This window comes from Xiphias gladius, chromosome 14 (genome assembly GCF_016859285.1).
Source record: "Xiphias gladius isolate SHS-SW01 ecotype Sanya breed wild chromosome 14, ASM1685928v1, whole genome shotgun sequence".
Taxonomy (NCBI): domain Eukaryota; kingdom Metazoa; phylum Chordata; class Actinopteri; order Istiophoriformes; family Xiphiidae; genus Xiphias; species Xiphias gladius.
In genome coordinates, this window is record NC_053413.1 from 10,467,612 (window position 1) to 10,478,625 (window position 11,014).

The 11,014-nt window shown below is 39.3% G+C and overlaps 1 protein-coding gene across 5 annotated transcripts; it reads left to right on the plus strand.

Moving 5' to 3' along the window:
- The first annotated feature begins 84 nt into the window (after positions 1 to 84).
- On the plus strand, positions 85 to 10,941 carry mtf2 (metal response element binding transcription factor 2). Of its 5 annotated transcripts, none has more exons than XM_040144362.1 (15): positions 85 to 188; positions 1,661 to 1,862; positions 2,080 to 2,161; positions 3,334 to 3,444; positions 3,582 to 3,682; positions 3,896 to 4,071; positions 4,214 to 4,309; positions 4,739 to 4,807; positions 5,141 to 5,264; positions 5,635 to 5,702; positions 5,820 to 5,990; positions 6,334 to 6,445; positions 6,693 to 6,751; positions 7,802 to 7,906; positions 8,419 to 10,941. In XM_040144362.1, exons 2-15 carry the CDS (start codon positions 1,782 to 1,784, stop codon positions 8,792 to 8,794), a joined length of 1,731 nt encoding a protein of 576 aa, XP_040000296.1. In that variant the 5' UTR covers positions 85 to 188; positions 1,661 to 1,781; the 3' UTR covers positions 8,795 to 10,941. The 5 variants fall into 5 exon arrangements, with proteins under 5 accessions (XP_040000296.1, XP_040000292.1, XP_040000293.1 ...); XM_040144358.1 differs by lacking the exon at positions 85 to 188 and adding an exon at positions 348 to 598; XM_040144359.1 differs by lacking the exon at positions 85 to 188 and adding an exon at positions 348 to 598 and having other exon boundaries at positions 7,805 to 7,906.
- Positions 10,942 to 11,014: the final 73 nt, after the last annotated feature.

The following is an 11,014-nucleotide window of genomic DNA, read 5'->3' on the forward strand; positions in this document are numbered from 1 at the left end:
TTCCGGTCATCACTTCCAAAGTAAAAATAATCTGTCAATACCACATGATGTTGTTGCGCCAGCGAGCGGCTAAAAGCCACACAAGTTTGTCAAACACTGTTTCGTTAAAGATTTGAGCGTTGTGAACGAACACGTTTCATCTGCGAAAATGTCTGACCGTTAATTATTAATGCTGAAAACGTTAGTAGGTATGTTTTATCCACACCTACAGAAGGAACTCCGTAGAAAAGATGCTATTTTCGACCACAAATGAATAGATCCTTTGCTTCTTTAAGGGGCGGATTTGATGTGCTTGGCAGCTAAACGCCCTGCCTACAATTTCAAATGTTTGAAAAAAGGTGAACGTAGCAACGACAACCAGCAGCAGCGCTTCCCATAATGCACTCCCCGATCATCAGCGGGAAACCAAAATGGCGAACGTGCTGGGGGAAAATGAGCCGTTTGTTATTTTCTGAAGAAGACACAAGCCCCGCAAGTTTTTCGAGATACATAGTTTAGAAATAATTCAGTCGCAGGAGGAGCGGGATAACAGCAGCCATTCCTATCGAGTTATTTTTGTCGTGCGAGTTTTTTGTAGAAGCGGAGGTGGCCGAATGAGGTATTGTTGTCATCATGTTTTCCTCCTGTTGGGGGGTGTGGGTCCGACGGTCAGCGACCTGGCCAGGGTTACGGCTCTGCGTGTGGATTATCCATGCCTACAAACAGGCCTGGCTGCTAACTGTTGCATGTACAAAACATTATTTTAATATGCAACGGTATCTCAAACTGTCCCTTTATCCTCTCATTTTGTTTTTATGGACCATGTTCACTCGGTATCCGAACAAAGGGAATCTCGGACTGACGGACAGAGGCTTAAAGGAAACAGATTTTTTTTTTTTTTTTCAATCTTTAACATAACTTAACGAATAATTCTTTACAAAAGAAGATTTTTAAAAAATGTTAAATGCTACATTTGTAGGAGTAGAACTGACAACTGTCACTGACATTCAAATGCTAGTTTAACTTGTATAAGTGTTGAGAATTGATGACCATAAACTCTTCCTTTATTTTTTGTTTTTTTCACGTGGGGTAGGTTATAGAAATACTCAGCAAGGCCCTGCAGTCATCGCACGGGCTGCTTGGTTGTTGTTACTTCCGTTTAGCACTAATTATGAGTATAATCACCTGTTGTTTGTATCCACTGGAGGGGAAATGTAATGTTTTTTAGTTTGGGTCGACGTTTTTTAAGCTCCCCTGTAACCACACAGTCCATTCTTTAATTTCCCATTACCCTTACACGTACCGGGCAGTATTTCAGTAGTGGTGCGCAAGTATATCTGCATATAATTCCCATTGTTATCAGTTACAAAGAAATGACACCAATGTTCCAAATTATAGTCTTGATTGTGGTATTAGTAATTTCTTTAAATCATTTTTATCCTGACTTTCAATGAAAGGAAGACAGTATTGCATATATATATTTGCATTTGTAATTATTGGTTGTAAAATGGACCACCAAGCACACCGTCAGCAGCACATAGACTGTGAATTGCTGACAAGTATGCAGAAAATGAAATATCACCTGAAAATGCTGTAAAATATAATTCACTTCATTCCTTGTTGTAAATGCGTGTCTCTCTCTATTCCATTGCAACCCCAACCCCACCTTGCTGTTTTTCAGAGACTCAGGGGTTGTGGACCACCTGTCTGTCCATCACAGAGCTCACCCCCAACGGCAGCAGCAGGCTGTGTCCTTGTCCCCCACAAGCCTTTCTGCTAGGGGAGAGTATGGAGAGGACGGCATGTCTGGCAGGTTTACAGAGGGACAGGACGTCTTGGCCCGGTGGTCAGATGGCTTGTTCTACTTGGGGACAATAACAAAGGTTAGTGTGAGGGGGAAAAGTTCTTCTGGTAATGTAATTAGTTTTCTATCACAGTCACCATCAGATGCCTGTACTTAAATTGATGAGATTTGGCACCCTTAGTATGATTTCTGATGAGCTGCTTGTTTCAGTAGATGTGTGGTACCTGGGAAGTGTATTTAGGCTTTAAGAACAGTCTTGTTTTTAGGAACACATCTATTTTTCATGCCTTTTTCAGATAGATCGAGACAAGCAGCGATGCTTTGTTGTCTTTGAGGATCGGTCAAAGTCATGGGTTCTTTGGAAGGATATTCAGACAGGTAAGTTCTTCTAACTTCAAGATTTACATGTCTGGGCACTATCAGGATCTTACTATTGAATAAAAATGCACTCCTTGATCAATTGCCAGGAATCTAAAAGATAAATGTGCTATTTTAATTGCCTGGCACTATTTGCACTTTACATTCTGTGCATTTTAATAGTAATTTTGCTGGAATCCCTGGATTAGTGCAGTTCACACCCCGTCTGCCTTCTTCCGCCTTACTTATCTCACTACTCTTGTTGCTGACAGTTAACTGTCCACAGTGACTGGCATCAGTACAGCAGCAGTAGATCAACCACATGTGAATATGAGCAAAGGGGAGATATACAGTGAGGCTGGGGTCTATCCACTTACAGATCCTTCAGTTAAAGTGCAAATATGACACAGATTTTCTTTTATAGTAAGGCTTAACATTGATTTGTGACAGATTTTAAAAAAATTGAACATATTTATGAAAAATATCCATAATTTAATTTGATAATTATTTTTTTAATATTAGCTCATTCTAAATTGAGCTGATCCACATGCTACTGCACAGCTGTATGTTCAAAGTGTTGTATTAGTGATTTTAAAAAGTTAACAGCAGTTGGAAGCCTTGTTTTCTGCTGACCTCCAGTGGCTGAAGTTCTAACTTTGCCGCACTGATGTAGTCTACTCGCAGTGTTTCACCAGACAGTACAGTGTTTTTACAGGTGCAATAGACCAGCAATCTGGTATTAGTTTACTCTTTAAAGGGTAGGTTAATCCACATATTCTAAAAAACATATTTTCTCATCCAAGTAGTATATAATTTTCCACACAGACAGTTTTGGTTTTATTCGCCCACGTTTTGAGATATCAATGTCTAAAATTTCTGCCGTCACCCCAGTACCATCATGTTGAATTGAATTTTGTGGGGCTCACAGCATCGAAAAATTATATTTTAAGAATTGAAAATAAATGTGTCTTTTCAGCGTCCTGATTACTCAGGATAATTCAGAAACCTCAGTCTGAGAAGTTTTTTTTTTTTTTTTTTTTTCTCCCCAATCAAAGATGTAGTCCCTATAATTGCCCCTTTCTTGTTGTTGAAATGCAATTTAAGGTTCTTAGTAGCCTGTATAACGGCTAGTTGTTTGTGTTGTCTAGTGTTTTGGTTTTTTTTTTTGCCTTGACGTCTTCTGTCTGTTTCAGGGGACGAAGATGATGAGGATGACGAGGATGATGACATTGTGTGCTCCATATGCCAGGATGAAACTTCAGAGGAACCCAATGAGATTGTCATTTGTGACAAGTGTGGACAAGGTACTGTTCATTGTCTCTTATGCTCTTTCTTCATCTAACTATTGAGCTATAATCTCTGGCCATTAGGGTATTTGTAATTCTTTAAAGAACAATCCAGTAGATGGAAGCTGCATTTAAATGTGTTTGTTGTCTTTAAGGCTACCATCAACTGTGCCACTCCCCCATCATTGATGCCTCTGTCATTGACTCAGATGACAAGTGGCTCTGCTCGGAGTGTGAGCTTACTTCTATACCTAAGGTACAGCTTATGCTTTGAGGATAAATACATAAAACCGGTAGTTGAATGTATGAGTTGACTGATTAAATGAGTGTGTTTTTACCTGACAAATGGCAATTTTCTGAGACTCATTATTTGCTCTGCTTTGACTGTAAAGCAAAATGGAGAAAAGAGACTATAGAGTCGCTGGTTTTATGTTTGGGTAAACATGCGTTTTGTCCGTGGGGTGTACAGAGAGGGGGTGCACACAGGAGGGGAGCGTCTGCTAAAGGCTTTCTGCAGCAAGAGCAGCAGCAGCAGCACATGGCGCTGCATCTGTCATTTCCGTACGCCCTGGATGAACTGGTGTGGGACCAAGGCCACAAGACTAACATCCAGCAGTGTTACTGCTACTGTGGAGGCCCAGGAGAGTGAGTAACACATTACATACTTTGAAGCACATATACAAGAAACTGGATGCAGAATTTCCTACATGCAGATGTTTTTAAGAATCTCAGTATCGTATTGTATACCAATAGAGTTAACCATTCTCTCTGTCTCTTTCCTTCTTAGCTGGTACCTGAAGATGTTGCAGTGTAACAGGTGTCAGCAGTGGTTCCATGAGGCCTGTCTCCATTGCTTACAGATGCCCATGCTCTACGGAGATAGGTGCAAATACCACTATCCTAAACTATATGTTCCACAGTTGAGAATATTTATGCTATGGTTGTTGAAAAGGCTCCTGACCGGCCAGCTAAACCATAGATTAACCATCTTTCTAAAGCAGTACGTATTGTATATTAAAGTGCAGCAAACAGTAGTAACGGTACATTAGGTTCATGCTATGTTACTAATTAATTCTCACTAGCCAACCCAAAATGAACCCAAAATTAAAATTGCTGAAAACAACCTTTAAAAAATAAGTGATGATTTTGACAGTCCTTTTGTGAGTGTGTGTGGATCACTCCAAGCTGTCTTGCCAGAGAAAATGCTGGAAATTCAGCAGAGGAAATTATACCAAAAGTTGCCATTTGGTCACAAATCATTTTGAAGCGAAATGAAGCCAGCTAATTGGATAATGTGTTTTTGTGCCTTCAGGTTTTATCTGTTTATTTGTTCTGTTTGCAATGGTGGACCAGAGTACCTCAGCCGACTGCCTCTCAGATGGTAAGTGAATCTCAAAATGTATCCTACAACTTTGACACAGATAAAGTAATTCTTTTAAACAGTAAATTGGTTAATGAAGTACACAAGCATCTGACTGTCCTTCTTTCCAAAGTAGGCTGTTTTTAGATACATTACCCCATCTTAGACCAAATGCTAGAGACTTATAATAAAGCTCCAGTCTTTTTTTTTATTTTTTGCACATTAGCAGTGCCACTGTGCCTTACCAACTCCTACAATTCCTGCATTATCTAAGTATATTTGGTCTTCTTTTTATGTTATTCTTTTTAAACCAGACTAAGTAAAGAAAACACTACTTTTACTCAAATGTTTCAGGGAGGATGTCACACACTTGAGCCTATACAACTTAAGTGTGATCCACAAGAAGAAGTACTTTGACTCTGAGATGGACCTGATGGCTTACATCAATGACAACTGGCACCTGCTGCAGATCGGGGAGGTAAGGAGACAAGTCACCAATTTTCATTTGTAATGCACAGACGGCCAATTGTGGACATGCAGTTCTATGTTTTTATAGAAAGGTTTTATAATTAATTTCATATCAAAAATGTCTTTTGGATTTGGCACACAATGTCAAGAATTAACAAACTGGAACACATTAGCAGGTTTTATAATATGTAGCATCTAAGTGCACCAATACATTATTAGCCTGTCCTACAGGGATAAATTATTTCCAAATTGTAATACCCTGGCTGCCAAATTGGGTTTTGAAACCATATGGTATTGATTTGTGTTTGTTGTTTTTTTTTTTTTTTTTTTTCTTTTTCTTGCACCCTGACTTTCCTGTTTGGTAACCTCCGTGAATGCAGCTCTCTAACACGCCAAGATCAGAGCGATATGAAAGTGTTCTAGAGGCATTAAACAACAACAGCAGCATGTAAGTTATTCCCTTCCACATTTAATTATTTATGATGTTGATGATAGCCTGAAAGTGGTCAACGGACTTTCTTTTGTATTCCTACCCATTATTATCCTCTGTCCTTTTTCTGACCAGGTTCATGTCAGGGAAGGAGGTAAAGAAAAAGAAGCACTTATTTGGCCTGAGGATCCGCTTCCCTCCTGCTCCCCCCAACTCTGATGAGCCAACCAGCAGAGTGATGGAGAGGGCCTCACATGAAATCACCATTAAGGGATGCAAGTCCACAAAAGCCCTGTCTGGCATCAGGTAAGATTTTAAACTTTTACTTTTAAACTTTTACTTGAAGTTGTAAACTTAAATGTTGTGAAATTTCTGGGTGGGACATCACCCAGAAAAAAAGGGCTTCAGTTAAGCTTTTGGTAGGGACTTTGTAGATATCTCTTAACATTCCTCACTTAAAGCCGCGGATTGCTGAACTGATGCCTAAAAGTGAGAAAAAGTTATTCAACCTGCAACAAGCAGCGTTTTGATATTGTCCTGCACTTTGTACATTTTTTCATAATATGCGACTGATTAACAGTTTGTGTTGTTAATGCACAGCTGTCATTACTTGTGAAACTGTTGATATATGTTGTTGTTGTTGCTCTAGAACATGCAGTACTTTAACCAATGGCACAGAGAAGAAGAAAAAGAGGAAGCAAGGACCACGTTCTCTAGAAACTCTGGCTAAACCACAACGCTCCACTGAACTCTTGTCCCAGGTGCGTTTGTGTGTGCGCGCGCATATGTGTGTGTTTGTGTGGTTGTGTGCATTTCCATGTATATCTTAATGGGCGTGAGCTGGGTGTGTACATAGCTGTTGAGAGGTGGGGGTATTTTTTGCATTACTATGTATACACCTTTGCTCACACAGAGAAAACTGTAACCTCTAATGGATATGTTGAGAAAGTGTTAGATTAGAAGGAAACCCACTGAGAAATGCTAACAGTTTTTACTTTGCTTTGACAGCAAATAAGAAAGCCTCTACCACTAGCGCCCCATGCATTGGATCACTTAACTTCTATCAAGTAAGTAAGCAAATGTGGTGCAAAATGTACTCCTAAGCAAGCATGACTGTTGCTCTGTGTAGTGATGAAGCTACTGTACAATTAAGGCTGCAGCTAACAACTGTTTCATATTGGGGTTTTCTTTTCTCTTTGATTAATTGATGATTTAGTCTAGAAAACATCAGAAATGGTCAAAAATACCTGTCGCAATCGCCCTGACTTCTTCAAATTGCTTTTTTTGACCCAGCAACAGTCTAAAACTCAAAAGATATTTAATTGACAATGCTACAACAAAATGAAAAGTAGCAAATGTTTACATTTGAGAAGCTGAAACCAGAGACCGTTTGGCATTTTTGCTTGATAAATGAGTAAAAATATAAATTGATTTTCAAAATGGTTGTTGATTAATTAGGGATGGGAGGTGATAAGATTTTATTGATACTAATGCCATTATCGATTCTGCTTGTCGGTCTGATTCTTTATGGATTCCCTTAACGATTCCAGATGAATTTTCATGGACAGAATAACATAAATTTGATAAATTAATAACATATGATATTTACTCTTGGTAACGGATGTGATGCTCTGTTTGGAAGCAGCGGCACTCGTTTGTAGTGTCAAATGCATGACGCTCCTGGAATTTAAGCCCATGTTGCGTCGAAAGATGTTTCAGCATATTGCAGGTGTTTATACCCTTATCTGAAATGACCATTTTACAGACATTACAAGTAGCACTATCGTCATCTTTTCTTCTTTAAATAAAGCCACACTTTGGACCGTTTCTTCCTCTCCGCCATCACTCCTTCTTGTTGCATGTTTCCAGCAGTGTAAGCGCCCAAGTTTGACGTCATTGTTTTGCAATGCGCAGCTGTCAGAAAAACATACCGGCACTGATTTTTAAAAAGGAACTGATAAGCTCGAAGGAATACAATTCAGATGGTTCGGACAATTTGGAACTGGTTCTTGATTCCCATCCCAAGTGACAATGAGGTTCAGCAGCAGTTTTCTTTTTCTGTCTGTAATGTTTTATCCTACTGTTATCTCTTTTTCATTTTACCATCCCCGCAACAGTAGGAGTGACAGGTCTCTGCTGTCTTCACAAACTTCAGACGTGGAATCCATAGGAGCACTGAGCACGTCAGAAACTACCTCAACTAGCATTTCAAGACAGTCCAGGTATGCCTGCTATTCAACTGCAATATTTACCCCTTTCTCACTTTGACATCTATGGCTGTATAGATGGCGATGTTGTTCTGTCAGTTGGTCCATCACTTTGATCCATCATCTCGACCTTATGGATCCCCTGACTTTACCTCTAGTTCCACCTTGAGATTGACCTTTCTGGTTTTGAGTCAAATGTCTAAAAACTGTTGGACGATCTGCGATTAAAAATTGGTACAGACACGCATGTTTCCCTCAGGACGAGGGGAACAGGAATCTTATTTTGAGCATGGTAAACATTATACCTGCTTGACATCAGCGTATTGGCATCATCACTGTGAACATGTTAGCATGCTGACATTAGCATTTACCTCAAAGCATCACTGTGCCCAACTGCAGCCTCATGGAGCTGCTAGATAGCTAAAGACTTAGTCTTGTTTTTTGCAATTCACCCCCTCTGTATACTTTGTTTTTTGATATTTCCCTCAGGATTAATCAGTTTTTTAACTTCCTCTTTGGCTCTCCAGCCTTTGTGGCGCCAGCAAGACGCGCACGACAGCCTGCATCATGCCAGTTTCCTCTCCACCCCTAAAAAGGAAACGTGGACGACCACGGCGGGCCCTACAGCCGCCTAACCCGGAGATCCCCCCTCCTAGCCATGCAGACCCAAACCCCTCAGTGACAGAGATGCTGAGCACCCTCCCAGGGCTTGACTCAACAGACATAGTTCATGGTATGGACCCCAACAGCCAGCTCTCCCATCTCAAGAGCTCCATCAGCAGCTATTTCGGAGCAGCAGGGCGGCTGGCTTGCGGGGAAAAGTACAAAGTCCTGGCCCGACGGGTCACCCTCGACGGCAAGGTGCAGTACCTGGTGGAGTGGGAAGGAGTCACTGCCTCCTAGGCTTGTCACTGTCATAATCACTTCTAACTTTTAACCAACACCTACAAGAAGTTACTGGCTGTGGTGAGGACACTCACAAAACCTGTATTCAGAGCATTAATTGATATATGCCTTTTTTTTAGTTTAGACAGGAGCAAGTTTTGCTTGTTAATCTTACTGTAAAGCCTACTGGTTCTGTGCAGTCCAAGGTGATTATAGCACATCTAAACATATGTATTTTCTTCATGTGTTTAAAGATTACAGTCCATTGATAAAGAAGAGGCATTGTTGGTATGCCACACCATATTTTTGTTGGTCTGCCTTTAACTTTCATTATCTGCTTTGAATGTTTACAGAAGCCCCCCATTTATTCAGGGGCAAATAATTGATCAGTGCACTGCACCTGTAGGCTTTCAGTGAACTGTTATTTTGCTTGATTTTTGATCCATTGATATGCTTCTCATTTCCAGTCCCATTAATTATGAAGCTGTACAAAATGAAAAAAATTTAGTTGGTCAGGCATTTAAATGGTGAATCCTGGGGGATGAGAGAAAGAGAGGAAGTTTTGTTCAAACATTATTTTGACAAACCTCAATCACGCAGTGAAGAATTACATATGTTTAGGTAACATTTATTTTCTTAACAAATTTGGTAAATAAAGACATGTCCCTTTACATCTGTGTCCCCTCTTTCTCTAATCCCAGCTGCAAGTACCTCTTGTTGCCTTGGGCAAATATATCCTTCAGTTCTGTTTGGAAAGAGTGCTCATTTGTGAGCAGTTCAGAAGGAAATCAAAACAAAAGAGATGTGCTGCTGCAAATGTTTATTATTTTATATAGAATTATACTACATTTATTATTACCTTTTCTACTTGTACTTTCCCATATGCCTTCTTCAGTTCAACAGGGCAGATTTCTCTGATTTTCTTGTTTGTTTTTTTTTTTAAATTATGGATTGCACATATCAAATTCTAACAGTTTGGCCATCATCTCATTTTGAACAGATAACTTGAGCTTTTTTGGCCCCTACAAGGCAGCATGTACCATGTAGGTCATAACTCCCAGCAGTTTAAATTTAAGTGTGAGATTGTTAAAAATAACATCCCCAAATGAAGCTAGTAAACTGTGTGCATTCTTAAAAAACTAATTTTGTTTTCATAGTAAACATTTTGTTAAGAAGCTTCAATGTCTTTGTCTAAATACGTATCCTTTTTAAAGCATTTTGATTTGAAAATTATAAAATGACTGTTAACTTTGAAATCTTTAAGGACCTATTTAGTTTTTACTTTGCCTGATAGTTGTTCAAAATAATAAAGTGCTGCATAAGATGAATGTTGTATACCCAGTCCCCAGTTCAGAATTGTTTTGCTTTTCTTTTTTCTTTTTCGTGCTGCCTATGCAAGTTAGTCCTGAAAAAATGTATTGTTTCATACGGCTTAACGACGGGGAACTTCAGCATTACTATTTTGACAATTTGACTCAGGTGTTTCAATTTTGTCATGTGACGGGTGCAACAAGAAATTTACTTAAAAATGCACTTGGATTTTTTGCTTTTACAGTCAAGTTCACCTTGTAGTCTACACACTCAGGATATGCCCAAAAACTTCACTGTATTGCATAGGCCAGCATTTGCAGCTTGACAGGAGGTTTTGATATAAGTTATTTACTCAGTGTTTTTGGTCAGTATTTTTATATCAGGTCCTCCAGTTGTCACTTTCTTTGGACCATTATGTAAGTTTTTTTTCTTTTTTTTTATGAGCAAAATCATTTGTAGTCCATTTTTACTGCTCACTTGCTTGTTTAAACTGAGTCAGAAAACAATCACTGGAAAAATATGCTGTATGTCATTGCAAGAGGCAAATATTCAGTTAGTATTGCTATCTCCTTTTGGAGATATTTTTGTTAAAATGCACAGACCTGTTTGACATTGATACCTCTTCATTGTACGGATGTAGTCAGTGCATTTAAAGCTTCTCTCCTCTGTTCAGTCAGGGTCTCAGCCCACATGTGGCTACCACTGACTTCCAGCAGGCTTCTGCAGCCAAAGAACATATGTCTGCTTTGTCTCTTGAGATTCTTCTAATTACATTTTTACACATCATTATATAGGTTGACGTGTTACTTCTGAACCTGTTTTGTTAAACGATAAATAAAAGCAGATATTTTTAACTGTTGTGTTGCGTATTGCGTGTTTAATCGGCTGCCTATAGCTAGAGCCTCCTCAGATAAATCTACCGTTGGA

What these genes read in the sequence shown, in the direction of transcription:
- mtf2 (XM_040144358.1), top strand. An exon ending in TTGGAAGGATATTCAGACAG is followed by an intron (nt 2,162 to 3,333) that starts GTAAGTTCTTCT and finishes TGTCTGTTTCAG; the next exon opens with GGGACGAAGATGATGAGGAT. An exon ending in GATCACTTAACTTCTATCAA is followed by an intron (nt 6,752 to 7,801) that starts GTAAGTAAGCAA and finishes TCCCCGCAACAG; the next exon opens with TAGGAGTGACAGGTCTCTGC.